Consider the following 17,261-nt stretch of genomic DNA (forward strand, 5'->3'; position numbering starts at 1 on the left):
ATATAGACCAATCAGGAAACAGAATGGTTAATTACTTCCTGTACCTAGAGTCTACCAGGAAAGCAAATTCATCTATGTTAACTATTTGCAAATGCTTTGCTCTTTCTTTTGTGTGCAAGGTGTTTACTTGCAATACCATGAGCTAAGTGTTTGTTTGCAGATGCTTTGCTGTCTGTTTGCAAAACCTTTGCAGTCTGTAATTTATCTAAGTGTTTATTTGCAAACCCTTTGCTTCACTGTGATATGTTTTGCAGACTGTTTGCGAAAGTCTGGTGCAAATACTTTGCAATCACTTGGAATATAGTTTCTGAGAAAACAAATATTCAAAATATATTCTGCAAACACATGACGAAGGGTTAAATGTGTATGGGTATGCATTATGCATTATACATGTAATGCATAGAGACTGGAATGCTTAATAAACGGTACAGTATTCAGTACTCCACATAAGACTTTGCATGCTCATTATATTCCTTTATAGTCAGGGTCCGTAGTGTAGGAGATACATTCGCGCACTTGTAATCTCTGAAACCTCTCACTGATGGAGGGTCATAGGTTTTAGCACGCCCTGCTACCGACTAGGATTTTTTATGTGAGAAAGCAGGCAGTTGCTTACGGACATTGGCGTCTAGCACTGGTCTTTCCCAGGAACGAAGGTTAGGTGAACTACCTGAATAATGTTGAAAATGGCCGTAAATCCGAACAAAAACAAACTAATCATTTATATACTCTGGTTTTGTGGCAAGGGATGTCGGACTTGAAATCACTGTAACTTTTCACTGATTGTGGGTCGTTTTTCGAGCCTTCTACACTCGGACCATGTCTCTCTATGTGAAAAAGTTTTACGGAGGATGGGGATCTTGCATAGATTATTCTAAGGAATGATTTTAAGGTAAACTATCTGCATCTCATGGGATCGTTTACATTTTTTTTTGGTTTGATTTGAGATAGTGATGTTGTTTTTAATCCCAGATAACGCAATATTTAAATATATCTGGGGCCAGTTGTTCGAAAGGCTGTTAAATTTAACAGTCCGTTAAGTTAACAGCCCGTTAAATTGACTAACGGACTGTTACTTAACGGACTGTTAAAAAAGTGTTGCTCAAATGATTTTAACAGGAGTGTTAACTAACACTCATGTTAACTTTTAACAGGTGGTTAAATTTATTTAACAAGCTGTTAATTGCCACTGTCTGTCCCACAATTCCACTTCCTGTCTCCTGCAAAATGGCATCTGGCAGCCAAAATTTAGAGCTTGACAGTAAAAATACCAAGAAATCAAATAAAACCAGATCAAGCAACTTCAATGCAGACGAAACCTTAAAGCTGGAAGAGCTGGTAAGGGAAAACTTTGAAACACTTAACTCAAAATTAACCAACACAGTAACGAATATCAAAAAAGCAGAAATATGGAGAAGTATTAGTATGCAAGTTTCAGCATTAGGCTATGCACACCGGTCGGAAAAGACATGCATGGAGAAATGGTCCAACTTAAAAAGAAAAGCAAAAGAAGAAATAACAAAAGAAAAGATCCAGAGGAGGCAGACAGGCGGAGGGGCAAGCCAAGGATCCAGCCAGCAGTCAATAGAATTGCAGACCTGTATCAGATGCTGCATCATTTATGGGCATTAGTGGGCGGCCTTGACAGTGACGAGCCTGGTAATTTACTGTTGTTTTATTCATTATTATAATACAAGACGATGAAACAAAAATTCGTCTGCATATTTATTTTTAACTTCGCTGTTCTATTTTTATCTTATGGATTCCAACAAAACCATCGGACACATGTCTAACTGAATGATAAAGATCATTTAGAACATGCTGCATTTTAAGTCAATCTGATATACCATTTCTGTCAATAAAGTTCTTTTTCTTACCATCTGAATGTCTATTTGGACATTTTACTCTATAAAACAACTGACCTATCATCCTTATTTTTTCTGTAAAAATGTGTCAAGTCGCTTATACCAATGATGATATCATTACATAAAGAGCCCAAATGGATAATTAAATACGGAAAGAAGTCAATTTTGGAAACGAAACTTACCTATATACTCCAGTCAGCTTCCTATAAAAAATATTGATAATATGATGGTTCACACGTGCTAGACACATAATTGAATATTTTATATTATCTGACTGTATTGAAACATAGAACCATGGGCAATGCTAAGACTACTTGCATGAAATTATTTCATTATGATGACTATATCTTTATATATTTCTATTCATCCATTACATTTCAATTCATCCATTACATTTCTTTTTAGATGGTCAGCATTTTCTTAGCAATCAAAATTCAGATCTCTATCAAAACACGGAATCTGATGTCAGTGTTATTGATATACAGCCTCCTGCTCCTGTCACACTGCATGTAGAAACTCCAGAAGGCTCAAAGACTTCAAAACGTCTTTCTGAGAGTAAACTGTAAGTAAATATTTTAATTGTATTAAAAATAATAATAATAAAACAGACCACCTACTATTTATGTGATGTTTAAATAGATCTGAGTCCAGATTTTGGTTGAAAACTATGTTTTTTGTATGCAAAATGGGCCACACTCAAGTGGTGTGAATATGTTAAAAGATTTGTAGTCATCTATTCAAGTTATTTTCAACAGCATGAGAAAATGGTTTTATACAATGTATCAAGACATACATCAGGAATTTTGAATCAATAATATGAATTTCTCTTTTGACTTACAATCTATTGTTGCAACACATTATATCAGAAAGTGTCATTAGATAGACAATGATTTTTGTTTATGAATGTCCCAAAATGTGTGATGTGATTTAGGTAAAAAATTATAAAAAATAATTTAATTTGAGCTAAGCTTTATAAAATAGATTAACAAGCGAGACAACAAGTACCATTTACTTTGGCAAATATTCACTGTGATCAAACATTCATTAGAAAAGACAGAGTTGTTTGAGTAATTGATTGATGTGTACTAATTTGTCATGCAATCAAATTGTTAATTTTAGACTGTACTTTCTTTCTCTTTATTTCCTTAATATAGTTATCTCAGTCAGTTTTCTCAAGTTGATCAAGATATACATTTTAACATGCCTGTGTAAAATCAGAAAGATTTAATCAGTGAATATCATTATTTGAATAAATATTTTCTTTTGACTTATAAAAAATTCTTGCAACATTTATTCAGATGTTATGATAGATGAACATGTATGTAAAGATATTTAAAACTCTTCAGATTTATCTGATGTATATGATAATTAACACAGGCACAATAACATGCACTTTATATTTGGAAAATTCATTCATAATATTTAAATTCAACATTATACAGCTAATTTATAGTTGTTGGAAAAGTGAATTTTGTGTGCTAATGCCCAAAATACAAAGTATTGAGAATAGGTAAAAAATGGTAAAAATATTTCTGTTCAAGTTTTGTTACTTACAATAGCATGAACAAGTGTGACACCAATTACACTTCTTTATAATATGCAATGTTTTATTGTGATTTAAATTCATCAGGAAGGACAGAGCTGCTTGAGAAAGTAATAGATGTGTACTACTTTTACAGTATGATTGACTTGTTATTTTCATATTGCTTACTTTCTCCTGTTTGTTTCTTCAGTATATTTAACTGAATTAACAATGTATCAATAATGAACATTTCTGTAGAAAGTGTCAGGATTGAAGCAGTGAATATCATTTTCTGAATAATTATAATGTTTAGACTTATGATAAATTGAAGGAACATAAATGCAGAAAGTGTCAACAGATGAACAAGGATAAGAAGATTTCTTCTCCAACAAAGTTAGCTAAATATAATGATTAATACTTGCTGTACTTTATATCTGGGAAATTTCATCATGTTAGAATACATTAAATTACTGGTAAGCTATTATAAAAAGTGAATTTTGTGTGCAAATTCACAGGAAATAATCTTAAACTGGTTTGAATTCATAGTTAAAAATTATCCAAAACAAGATTCTGTTTAGTTTACTTATATACAATAGCATCAGTAGTTTGGACATCAAGCACACATTATTTGTACAAAGTTTCATTGTGATCAAACAGAACAGTAAAACATAGAGCTTCTTGAATAAGTGATTTGTGTGTACTTAGGGCAGAAAGAGATATGATTATTTTTTACTGCTTAAGCCCTCTTATTTATTTCCATAGTAAATATACATCTGTTATTTTGCTGCAGTTTAACAAGATATAAATTAGCAGTTTACATGACTGTATGAATCAAATGACTGAATTAGTGAATATCAATTTCTAGACAAATAGTCTGTTCTAAAATAAGATAAATTACTGCAGCATAAATTCAGAAAGTGTGAGTCTAGATGAACAGATACTTAACTAGTTCTACTCCATCAAAGTTAAGAAACTTATAATGGCTAACACAGGCACAAGCTACATATTATATTTGCAAAATTTCATAATTATTCATATATGAAATAAAAGTTACAGCTGTTGATGAAATAAGTTTCATGAAAATTGTCAAAATAGGATTTATAGTACCAACATCTCTGGATAAATGAAGCAATGCCTCTCCTTAATCTTAACATTTAGCTGTTTATGTAATTATTTTAGTTATTAATGACTTAGAGATTTTATCATATCTATAAAATGAAGATAGATTCAAGCCATAAAGCTATCATTTCTGAATCAAAAATATATTATTATTTAAGACAATATCAGCTTGTGCTAATATGTAAAACTCCCCAGTTTAAAAACCAATTTCATTTAGTACAGTATAGATGTTGTGTGCAAATGGGCCAAAATCTGAATACTTTCTTGATGTTTGATCTTCTGATATTCTGTGATTTTGTTAATGCATTATTTGGTCTGCACTCTACAAAATAACATGTCTGTGTGAATTAACAAATAATCAAGGCCTTCGCGTTGTTTATCGTCTAATTTACCACGGTTCAGAGTTCAGATGCGTAGGATGTGAACCACGAGGGCGTTAGCCCGAGTGGTTAAATACTGAAGCATCTGGATGATGAACCGTGGTAAATTAGACGATAAACAACGCGAAGGCCTTGATTGTTTTCATTCTGACATGCACGTTGATATATTTCAATAAGTATTATACTGGAATTCATTTACACTAGGAGTAATGTATCGGACGTCAGGCGGCTACATGACGTCATAATTGACGTCGTAATGCTCTCTTACCGGTTCGCGCGTCAACCGTTGTTTATCGCAGGATATACAGCATTTGATTTTCTTCTTTGTTTAACTGGAAATCAATCGAGCCATGTTAGAATGTAGCATAAGTTGCATAAATATTAATAAATTTAATGCAAACTCCTATTGCATTGGTAATGGAAAAATCAGGACTGTGGTTGAATGTGTAACATTGTAACATGGCATGATTTGATTTCCAATTAAACAAAGAAGAAAATCAATTTCTGTATATTCTGCGATAAACAGCAATTGACGCCCGGACTGGTAAGAGAGCATTATGAGGTCAATTATGACGTCAAATTGCCACATGACGTCCGATGCATTACTCCTCACGTAAATGAAGTCCAGCATAATATTTATTTAAGAAATGAAACTATTTTTTTTTGATGTTCATGCGAAATGAACGACAGAATAGGATTGTGGTTCAATTCTATGCATCTGAACTCTGAACGTGGTAAATCAGATGATAAACAACTCGAAGGCCTAGATTATTTTTAATTCTAACATGACTCGGTTTGATTTCCAGTTAAAAAGATTATAATTAAGGCAATTAATCAAGCTCTGTATATTCTGCAGAGGAAACAACGGTTGATGCGTGGACTGGTCTAAGTCTCGTAGAATTTTGACGTTCAATTATTGACGTCAAATGCCGCCATGACGTCCGATACATTACTCTCGGGTAAATGAAGTCCAGCATGATATTTGTTAAATATTTCAATGAGATGTCAGAATGAAAACAATCTAGGCCTTCTTGTGATTTTATCGTTTAATTCAACACGGTTCATCGTTCAGATGCTTCAATATTTAACCACTCGGGCTTAAAACGCCCTCATGGTTCAATGCCTATGTATCTTATATTTATTTAAAAAATGAACTTTTTTTTTTTGGTGTTCATGCGAAATGAACGACAGAATAGGATTGTGGTTCAGTTCCTATGCATCTGAACTCTGAACCGTGGTAAAATAGACGATAAACAACTCGAAGGCCTTGATTAATTGTTAATTTTAACAGGACTCAGTTTGATTTCCAGTTAAACAAAGAAGCAAATAAAGCTCTGTATATTCTGCGATAAACAACGGTTGACGTGCAGACCGGAAAGGGAGCATTATAACGTCAATTATGACGTCAAATTGTCACATGATGTTCGATACAGTCCTCGGGTAAATGAAGTCCAGCATAATATTTATTAAGATACGTCAATGAGCATGTCAGAATGAAAACAGTAAATACCTTCTTGTGATTTATCGTCTAATTTACCACGGTTCATTGTTCAGATGCTTCAGTATTTAAGCACTCAGGCTAACGCCCTCGTGGTTCAAATCCTACACATCTGAACTCTGAACCTTGGTAAATCAGACGATAAACCACTCGAAGGCCTTGATTATTTCTTAATTAGATATTTGGTCATATCATATAGGCATTATAAATACTACTTCCATGTTCTACAGTTGTATACCTTAATTATGACAACAAACCAATGAATGTTGTGTTAAATCCATATTTCAAATACTTTGCATTTATAATTAACTCAATTTATCGTTATAGGCCTTGTACCAGACGGGTTAAGAGAAGTAGGAATGATGTCTTAGTGGACTATCAGATATCATACTTTAAAGGCATGGTTGAACGACAGGGATTAGAGAAAGAGTTATTGGAAGTGAAGCTCAGGATCTTGAAAGCGGCTGAAAATAAGATGAATGAGCTTAATGCAAGAGAACTTCTAAATCTGATAAGCGAACAATAATATTCGGTTAAGTTCATAACAGCGTATTTATTATTTGACAGCTGAGTTTCTATTTATTTCATTTCTGAGTATTATGCAAAATATTGATGCACAATAAAATTTCGAACAGTGCTGCCATCTCTTTCTGCATCGGCTATGTCTTCATTTTCCAGGTCTACAGCTTCATCCTGGTTCCAGTCATCAAGTTCAGGCTCATTCAACAAGATCGCTATGTTGAAAAGTGCAACACAAGCACATACAACTCGACAAACCTTAGATGGTGCCAGTCTTATCTGAAAAAAAGAGCAACTAAACACCTGTTTTTTTTTTATAATAAGCAACATCCAATGATGCATGCGCAGACCACATATTGCAGAAAATAAGTTTAGAGTGTAATAATTGTAAAAGATTATATAATTGCACGTTATATATTCATCTAAATTCATTTGACAAAAACGACATAACTTTTGATATGTTGTCCGCGTGACTCGATGTTTTAAATGATTTGGTTAAGACTTAAAAATTATGTCTACATAGTACCTTAAACTCAATATCATTATGACATCCCGCTTAGCTAAGTAGGGAGAGCGTAGAACTATGGATCGCAGGTTCGTGCGTTCGATGCCAAAACAAACAATGCAATTACAGCTTGTTTAAATGGGTCAACTGTGTTGTTGCACTTATAAAATTGGTCCAGTTTATACGTTGGTCAGGGCTACGGATATGCATTGTATTTTGGCATCAAAATATTTCTATAAAATGCTTCTTCCCCTTCGTTTGGATCTGTCCATGTTCACAAACACGTTAAATATAACTTGTTACGGCCTAGATGTTTATACATGATAGTATCAACACATAGACATGTAGTCAGTACTGTAGTGGCATAAAATTCAGTCATGAATAAAGACTTATTTAAAGATTAAATGTATACTTCAGAATGAAGGACATGAAAGCGGCGTTTCAATTGTCAAAAGCTCTTTCTATTGTGACACGTGTCCTTGTGTGACTTTGCTGGTAACGTACTTTGCCTTCCGTGTCTGTCACAAGAAATGGGGTCATTAAAAAGGGTCTGCATGCATACCTGTATTCATTGAAAAAAATGCATAATTATAGCATGGAATTTGTATCGTGTTATGCCTGTGGAGATTCCATTTTTTTATTTAGAACTGTCACTTGTGTAATAGCTGAAGTGACACAGATGAAGAGAAGATCTTAAGGATGGATTATTCGAAAAACAAAACTGATATTGCTACATGCTTTAATTTATATTAATGTAAATTGTTTGAAAAAAAAATCATATGGTTAAACCAGAAACATAAACGCTTTAGATATAGACAATATTAAGAAGTTTAGAGTACAAGAACTGTGGACTTTAAAAACTGATTGAATATTTCACTTAAAAACATATTTAAAATGAACACTCTCATATCACAACTGTCCTGATTAATATACACACACAACGAGTTGGGTTTTCACTGTGCAGAATAAACTGCAATAATTTGCACGTACTTACATAATCTATTTTGCTAGACTTGCCGTGTCTAAACAAAGGATTATTGTATGTATAATATCGGAGTCTTTAAATTTTGAGATATACTTTACCCACTGTCGCCTAGTAATACACCATCAGAAAACGCCTTGTTTTCCCGTTCTAGCTTATGGCATAATCCAGACGTCCTAAAGATATGACTGTCATGACACGATCCCGGCCAACTCGCATTTACACTGGTGAATCTTCCTGTTAGAACAATAGATGCATACGTCATTTATATAATAAAAACACCGTGTCACATTTCATAAATGGTTCTAACATGGTCGGATTTTAAAGCCAGTTAAACATAGAAGATTTCAAGCTCGGTATATAAATAATTTCTTTCATAAACCAGAGAGCTATAAAAATAAATTTGTATTTTATACTTTTGGTTCACGCGCGGACCGTTAAGAACAATCAGGCAAATCTCTGCGTTACAGTAAGCTTTTCGGTACATTGTTGATACGCTCTGTTCTTGAATGTGAACTTTCCGCTAGATACTTTACCTTCTTGGGCGGACTAGATATCCGGACCTGGAGGTTCTCTTACCTCAAATGAATGAATTTAAATAGTAATTTAGTACCAAATTAAAATCAATCATTAAAATAGGTCAAAAAGTACACAACTGTGAATGGTTTATGTTCAATTGAAAAATGAAGTAACACCCATCAAATCTGTAGTACTTTATCAATATATATGTACACAATTTTCATACCGTTCTTTATGGAGGTCAAGCCGTTCAGAATGAATTCATGTGATACTGTGTACGAGAGAAGGGGACATGAAAGTTAAGGTTCCTACATTCTATAAGGTAATTGTGATCTACACAGACAACTGAGTGATGGATTTTATACAACATAACTTGGGATGTATTTTAGGATATTGTTAGCCTTGTTTGATACATTTTGTATGTGAGATTTCCAACTAAAGTCCTCACTGATGGTTACAACTAAGTACTTAGTATTTTTAGTAGTTTTTAATTCATGGTTATATAACTTATAGGGAAAGGTGATGGTTTTTCTCTTTTTTGAAATTCTAATCACTTCGCACTTATCAGGATTAAACTCCATGGACCAGGTCTTTCCCCACAGTTCTAATTTACGGAGGTCCTGCTGGACAGTCTCACAGTCATGCATGGTATCAATAGTGAGGTTAACTACTGTGTCATCAGCAAAAGTCTTACACTGCTTTAAAGTGAGTCTGACAGGTCATTGATATAAGTAAGGAAAAGGCAAGGCCGAAGGACAGATCCTTGGGGTACCCCTGACATTACAGGTAGAACACCTGATTGGTGGCCTTCTGCAACCACGGTTTGACGTTTTTGAAGGAAAGATTTAATCCGCATGACAGTATTCCTGTCAATACCTTATTTAAATAGCTTATATATATACCAAAAGATTGTGTCAACTTTATCAAACGCTTTACTAAATTCCATTACACTGAAATCTGTCTGTTAACCAGCTTATAGGTTATCAAAGATTTCTTGACTAAAAGCAATTAACTGGGATTCGCAACTGTGCTTTGAACAGAAACCATGTTGGAAGGGATTAAGCATGCAAGTTTTTATTATCTAGATGAATCATAATATTTGATACTAAGATATGTTCCATCAATTTGGATGCAATGCAAGTAAGAGAGATGGGCCTGTAATTCATGGCTTTGCTGCGAGGGCCTTTTTTGTATACAGGGCTAACGATAGCCGTCATCCAGTCCTGTGGCACACTGCCAGTACCAAGTGAAGGCATGAAAGTTTTAGTCAAATAAGGGGCAATTTGTTGGCTTATCTCTTTTAAGAGTCTTGGTGATATTTTATCTGGACCTCAGGCCTTGTGAGGATTTAGATCTATAAGCAGTTTTGGGTTTTGGTATCCCTTCATTTTCAATTGTGATATTAGCCATGGAATCTTGTGAGGTTTGGGTTTCCCCTAGTTCTGGCTACCATAACTTATCCTGTCACTTGCAGTATTTTCGACCCGATATCAGGGTGCCGTATATCTTTCTTGATATACCGTCAGTTGATCATGTGACCAGTGATATACGGTCAGTTGATCATGTGATCTTATGATCGATATTGTTGTCATAAGAAATTTTGCAACGAAACCATCATCATTGTGTTGGAAATGTCCGAACTAAGAAAATGAGTGGTCAAATAATGAGTTTTTATTCAAAAACGAAGAAGTTATTGCGATTTTGCCGGTAATCACGTCATTATATAAGTGACGTCATTACGAATATGACGTCATTAAAGCGGTTGTCGCACACTTATTTTTGTAAAATGAATTGCCAAATATCGGAAAATGAAGTAATGACAAGATAAATAGAATAATAGGTTAGTGCCTAAGATGGAGAAAGTTTATCTGGCTCGGCTCCGGACGTTATCAGGTTCGCCTTCGGCTCACCCGATAACCTCCTCCACCTCGCCAGATAAACTTTCTCATCTACGGCACTAACCTATTATTCTCTATTTAACTGGCGCTGTTTTTAATTTCTGATGGTCTTGTCCATTATGTTAGGGAGAAACCCCATTTGGTTAACTAACCAGTATCAAACCGCAACATCTCGCACAGTCTCTCGTGAGAAACTGATGACATCTTGCAACAGTTCAGAGCACGTGTTTATTTTTGAAAATAAAGATCAAATTTTTACCTATTTATGAGTTCAATTTAATCATAAACATAACAATTTTAGATAAAATTCATAAAAAAACATACCTATTAAGCTCTCAGAAAAGGTCAATGAATAACGATTCTATACCGCCTATTGGTTTTCAAAATGAAGAGTACCCTGATCAGGTCACAACTGCAGTGGCGGACAAAATATTGCTGACAGAGGTACCAATTTGAAACGTGTGTGTATAATTTATGTTCAAATGATGTTGCATCTATCATTTTATGCCAGATCAAAAGAGAAATCCGTTAGAAATATTTTAAAGTAAAAGGTTAAATCATTGCATTTCATTTGATGAAATTATAGCGTGACAGACTTTGGGCACGATTCCTGGTTAGGTTTTAGTACAGGATTCGTTTCAGCTCAGAGATCCGTAACAACATATAAACATCTCCGAGTTGAAATGTTTTAGCTAGGTTTCCCCATATTCAAATTTTGATAATTCAGACAAAAATTCAAGACTTAAGGGTTTAGGTTTTGACAAAAAAAACTGACTCAAATTGTTCATTTAAAATAGTAACTTTCTTTGTTGGACATGTACGTGTTATTCTATCAGAAATCAGTGTTGCTATTCCAAGTTCGGACGTGACGGAGACAGCTGCAGTCAAAAGTTATCGCGCTGTCCCGAAACGTCTATTATTTGGACTAACGGAGGTCCAGCTATTAGTTTCACCTTGATATGTTCATTTTATAAATGTCTGATGCAATATACACAAATGAGCATGCACAATTGTTTCAGTCGGTATTGGTGGCTTCATGACTTTTCTCCAGGGCCGTATTTTCAGCCAGCTAACTATAGTTTCCAGGACCGTATCATAAGTCCGATTATTGTCATTTAGACTCCATGTTGTAAGCGGTTTTGACCTACATCAACAGATGAAATGATGAATTTTATTTGTAGATTTAAGAGGATATTTACCTTTGTCATCACAAACTGCTTGGACTGAAATACTATGAAATCCTTTTCTGTTGACGTAGGAAGCTTCATCGCCAGCAGGAGCCTGTATCCTTACGTGTGTTCCGTCGATACAACCTATCACGTTTGGGAAACCAGCGAGCTGGTAAAATCCAGTAGAAATCTTTTTCTTTTCATCTGGAGTGGGCCATGATACAAAATCTTTAAAGTGGCCCAATAAAGCATTGGTCACACTATCTACTGCCCGACTGACGGTCCCTTTGTTGAAGCCCATAGTATCTCCTATTACTTGGTACATAGAACCAGTTGCAAAAAATCTCAATGCAATTAAAATTTGTTGCTTAGGTGACAAAGCACAACTACGATGTGTGGGCCTCTTGAGGTCATCTAACAGTAAATTTTCAAGATAATTTATGCCATTATTTGAAAAGCGGTACCTCTCCAACATTTCATTGTCGTTTAGGTTCTGTACGTGGGTCGTGTGCCTATATTCACGTTGCTTTCGCACATTGACAAACAAAGCGGCAGCCATCTTGGAAAGCTCTGTTAAATTTTAACGGAGCTCCAAAGCTTGATTAGTTTAACAGGAGAATCTTCTGTTAAAACTAACGTTAAATTCATCCGTTAAGTTTGAGCAACAGAATTTAACATAACGATTAAATTTAATGATTCGTTATCAGATATAACGGACCGTTAAATTTAACAGCCTTTCGAACAACTGGCCCCTGGTCTTCATTTATACAAATATTCTGACTTTTATATAAGTCAAGTAGAAAAATTACTATTATTTAACCTAGTGATCTAGGTTTTTGATCAAGATAACCCAGTTATAAACTTGACCAAGATTTTATAGAAAGACAAACTTTCTGATCAACTTTTATGAGTTCAGGTAGAAAATATATCTTAAGAATGTTAAGAATGTTTTCTACGATATGACCTAGTTACCTAGTTTATATCCCAGATAACCCTATTTCAAATGTATTCTACAATTTATGGAGAGAAAATATCCACGAAGAAAATGTGGCAATTAGAGTGTTTAGAGTTTTTTCTATGATTTAACTTACACTGAACTACCTTTTAATGTCAGATGACAAATTTTCAAACCTTACCTAGACCGGATTAAGACAAACATTATGACTATGTTTCATACAGATCATGTAATCGATTTAATCTCAAAGTTTTCTGTTATTTGTCTTTAAGTTAGAGACCTAATTTTTGACCCAGTCTCAAATTTGATAAAGGCAAACGTTCTGGTCCGGTTTTATAAGATCCAGTAGAAAATATTGCCTTCATAGTATTAACAATGTTGTTTTCTATGATACATCCACGTGGTCCAGATTCAGATTTTATAAAGCGAAACATGTTATGTAGGACCACATTTGTAACATTGCTAACCAGATATCGCGCAGATCAAAAATAAATCGTGACCTCTAGTGTACTAACAGTGTTTTTACCTTCACCTAGTGACATTAATTTTTGATCCTAGATAGTCCAGTTTCAAGCTTTATTTTAAATTAGATTTCATAAAGACAAACATTCTGATCAGGTCTAATGTAGATCTAGCTGAAACTTGGAACGTAGAGTGATAAAGAGGCTTTTCTATGATTTAGTTTATACTACTCTATTTTAGATCGATTGTGATGAAATCTTTAAGAATATTTGAACCACTGTGACAACGTTAAATGTCGCAACGCCGCTAAATGTCTCAACCACCGTTAAATGTCGCAAGGTTGACGTTAAATGTCGCAACCACCGCTAAATGTCACAAAATCGTCTGCCGCTAAATGTCGCACCTTTAACGTTAAATGTCGCAAAAATTTGCCCACCGTTATATGTCTCAACACCAACGCTAAATGTCGCACAGCAAAATAAAGTAAGTTAAACAGTCTTTACAACTTGAGATAAGACTGGGTAATGCATGCTTGATATGGGAAGGGCTGAATTGACCTTTCACTCTAATCTGCACGTTTGCTTTCCAGTGGTTCCGCACCATACATATGTTATATATTTCATATCTAAAGGTTTGAGCGCTAACGTGGTACTCGCCACAGTACTAGATTTATTTCAGGTCTGAACTATGTAATTCTATGAAGTCCTGTTTAGCTCATGAGACATTAAGCTCGCGCTCCGTATTGTCGCGCAGTCTGGTAAGGATCTGGTTGTATCGCATGTCTTTAGTCGACCTGAATTTCGTTACACAACAGGCCGGGGCCAGAAATTGTTGATGGAGGATGGGAGGGGGGGGGGGGGGGGGGGGGGCACCAGTTTAAAACAAAAGCGTCACCGGCGACGTGCGGTAGGTATGGGGTTCCTCTGTCCGTATTTGTAGTAAAGTTTTTTATATACAGGTATGAAATGTTGGCCTGTGGTGCATTTTTATCTATTTTTAGGTACGTACTAGTGGGGCACTCTCCTTATTTTAGGTGGTTAGGGTCTTTTCCCATTGACACTTTTGAAATACAAGTATGGACTGCTGGACTTTTATTGCATTTCTTGTTCAAAATTTCGGTGTATGGGAGGGGTTATCCCTGTCATTTTCGAGGGCTCAGTGTCTCTCCCCGGGAAAGGTTGAAAAACAGGTATAAAATGGTTGCCTCTGGTGCATTTTTTTCTTCTTAATTTTAAGGTACTGGAGGGGTTCTCCTCCCATTTTAAGGGGCCAAGGGTTCTTCCCCACTGGGGAATTTTGAAATATAAGTATAAAATTTTCGCCACTGGGGCGTTTTGGGTCTACATTTTGAAAATATTATTTCCAAAATAGTTGGGTGCAACTTTGATGAGTATAAGTCACTAGTAAGCCAACAAGGATGGGGTTTGGGGTATGGGGAATCGGCTCGGGCAACAATCCAGGCCTGTTACGCAACAGGATGTTCAACTACGCGACACGAAGACTGTGTTTTGTACCAGCTGTAGAAAACGAAGATTTTCTATTAATCAGCCATGGGTTCTATTTCTTTGTTTGGAGGTTTACATTTAAAGTCATAAGGTAACTATCAAGCTTCAATGGCGGAGAAAGATCCTATGTTGCCCTCTGTACATTCTTAAAGCGGGAATTTTGATATTATTTTACTTTAATATTGTTTGGTTTAGTCTCATTCCCCTCATTATCCTACTTTTCCGCCTACCCACACATAGCAACCCCTCCTCCCCCCCCCCGCCCCCACGTCAATGTCAATATTTATATTTTCTGTTAATTGTCTTGGTGCTGTGTGTTTGTGTCTTAGATTTCTGTGTCGATATTCACCCCGTTCCCCACCCATACCCAACCCCCACATACAACACTATTACCAAATCGTATTTAGTTAGAAGAAACCTCAGAATATTTCTGTCCTAAAACACTGGCCCTATTACAAAATAATTTCACAAATATTTTTCTAGCGTGACTGTTCAAGCAAGGTGTGGAACTGAGGTGAGCGATCTAGGGTCAAGAAGGCCCTCTTGTTGCTATACGTAACAGCACTTATCATTAAGATAATTATTTGTATTACATAAACCTGTTAATTTTTCTTCCCTCAAAAAAGTAAATATACACAAGGAATTGATAGTCATAGTGTCAACTAGGAAGTGCGACATTTAGCGTTGGTGTTGAGACATATAACGGTGGGCAATTTTTTGCGACATTTAACGTTAAAGGTGCGACATTTAGCGGCAGACGATTTTGCGACATTTAGCGGTGATTGCGACATTTAACGTCAACCTTGCGACATTTAACGGTGGTTGCGACATTTAGCGGCGTTGCGACATTTAACGTTGCCACAACCACTCTTTAGTCCGCTTCTCTGGAAAACCAGTACTGGTGTCTTATGAGAAGGCGTGATCATGATCCAAGAAGGGCTGAAACCCACGATCCCTAGGATGTGCGGCCGACACCTTAACCACTAAAACACCTCTCCCCTCAATGAATTGACCTCGTCACACTTAGTGTTTGAGCCAAAACTACCCAGTTTCAAAATCTGCCGAGATTGTCTTAACACAAAAAAATCTGAAAATGTGTCATTACGATTGCGCTTAAATTGTTGGAGGATATAGATTTGACTGCGTCTGTTTGCCCGTCCGTCTGTCCGCCAGAGAAAATTTATGTCACTCGTATAGCCAAAAGTATTGAACAACCGTCATAGGAATGTAATTCAACATTAGCGAGTTTGTAGCACAGCTGAGCACAATGTGTTAAAGGGGGGCTAATATGGTAGTACTGTGCGCGTCGTTTACTTTTATCACTCTAGTCACAATTTTAGCCTAATTTATGGTGGCATATTTCTGCCACGAGATAGCTACTTAGGTATAATTATTATAATAAAAAGTTTTGTGTTCAGACCTTTTGAGCATAATACTTAGTACAATACATAGGTATCCTTTCAAAATTTATTTTCTTTTTTATTTTAATATAAATTGTTACGATTTTGCATTCGTATAATTGCGTTATTTTTGTTAGCTGTAGTACTAAATTTGTAGTTTAGATGTGGTAATTAAGTTGAAGCGCGGCAACCGCAGGAACAGCACAGATCTACGGATCGCGGGGTCTTGAAATCGGTCTCCGGGCCTGTAAAGATTTGATAAAAGACATTATGTATGAAAACATTCATCCTTTAACTCTGATTTATGTGGTGAAGTTGGCATTTGCTTGCGGATAACATATGCTGGTTTTGGTACAGAATACAGGAGCACTGGAAGGCTAACTTTCCGCCTTTGCAGAACTGAAACACAATTAAAAAACGGTTGAAATGCAAAACAAAGAAACAAATCAAATGGGAAACTTTTTCACTTGCCTTACTTTTTGTATATCATTTTATGTAGAAAACACTTTACCTTCAATTCTACAGCTGAACTAGCAAGAGCTGTCACAGAAGACAGCGCACTCGACTATTTCGATGCTGGATAGTGATATTGGTTACATCTGAGGAAGCTGGAGCTGTCACTGGAGTGTTTAATGACTCAAATGTGGGTGACGATATTGGACAATAGATTAAGTCTCAAAACATTAAATCAGTATAAAAAGGAACATAATTTATGGACAACTTTTGCAAAAATAATGCACCATGTGTTATATCATGCAGCTAATGATCTGGAACAGCTATTTTAAGTTTGAATCAAATCTATTTAGTAATACTGGAGATACAGCAAAAATGCATCGCAACTTGAACTGGAAATTCTATTAGTGTAAAGAGGACATAACTCAGAACGTACTGGTGCCAGCATTATCGAACTTGTGTTGTATGATGTGAGTGATGATGCGGAACAACCAATTTAAGTTTGATTAA

The 17,261-nt window shown here is 35.5% G+C and overlaps 1 protein-coding gene and 2 long non-coding RNA genes across 3 annotated transcripts; 1 reads left to right on the forward strand and 2 right to left on the reverse strand.

The window, feature by feature from the left end:
* The first annotated feature begins 1,633 nt into the window (after positions 1-1,633).
* Positions 1,634-7,020, forward strand: LOC128549032 (uncharacterized). The gene is made up of 3 exons (XR_008367429.1): positions 1,634-1,659; positions 2,271-2,427; positions 6,712-7,020. It is a non-coding gene; the product is annotated as an uncharacterized LOC128549032 (long non-coding RNA).
* LOC128549033 (uncharacterized) lies at positions 6,918-7,857 on the reverse strand. The gene is made up of 2 exons (XR_008367430.1): positions 7,821-7,857; positions 6,918-7,182 (listed from the first exon to the last, which is right to left on the reverse strand). It is a non-coding gene; the product is annotated as an uncharacterized LOC128549033 (long non-coding RNA).
* Positions 7,858-7,861: 4 nt separating this feature from the next.
* LOC128546190 (putative nuclease HARBI1) lies at positions 7,862-12,728 on the reverse strand (the record flags this gene model as incomplete). Its single annotated transcript, XM_053524184.1, has 3 exons — positions 12,007-12,728; positions 8,492-8,627; positions 7,862-7,970 (listed from the first exon to the last, which is right to left on the reverse strand). Coding segments are annotated over exons 1-3 (774 nt in total), but the record flags the coding sequence as incomplete, so codon positions are not given.
* Positions 12,729-17,261: the final 4,533 nt, after the last annotated feature.

This window comes from Mercenaria mercenaria, chromosome 15, assembly GCF_021730395.1.
Source record: "Mercenaria mercenaria strain notata chromosome 15, MADL_Memer_1, whole genome shotgun sequence".
NCBI lineage: Eukaryota > Metazoa > Mollusca > Bivalvia > Venerida > Veneridae > Mercenaria > Mercenaria mercenaria.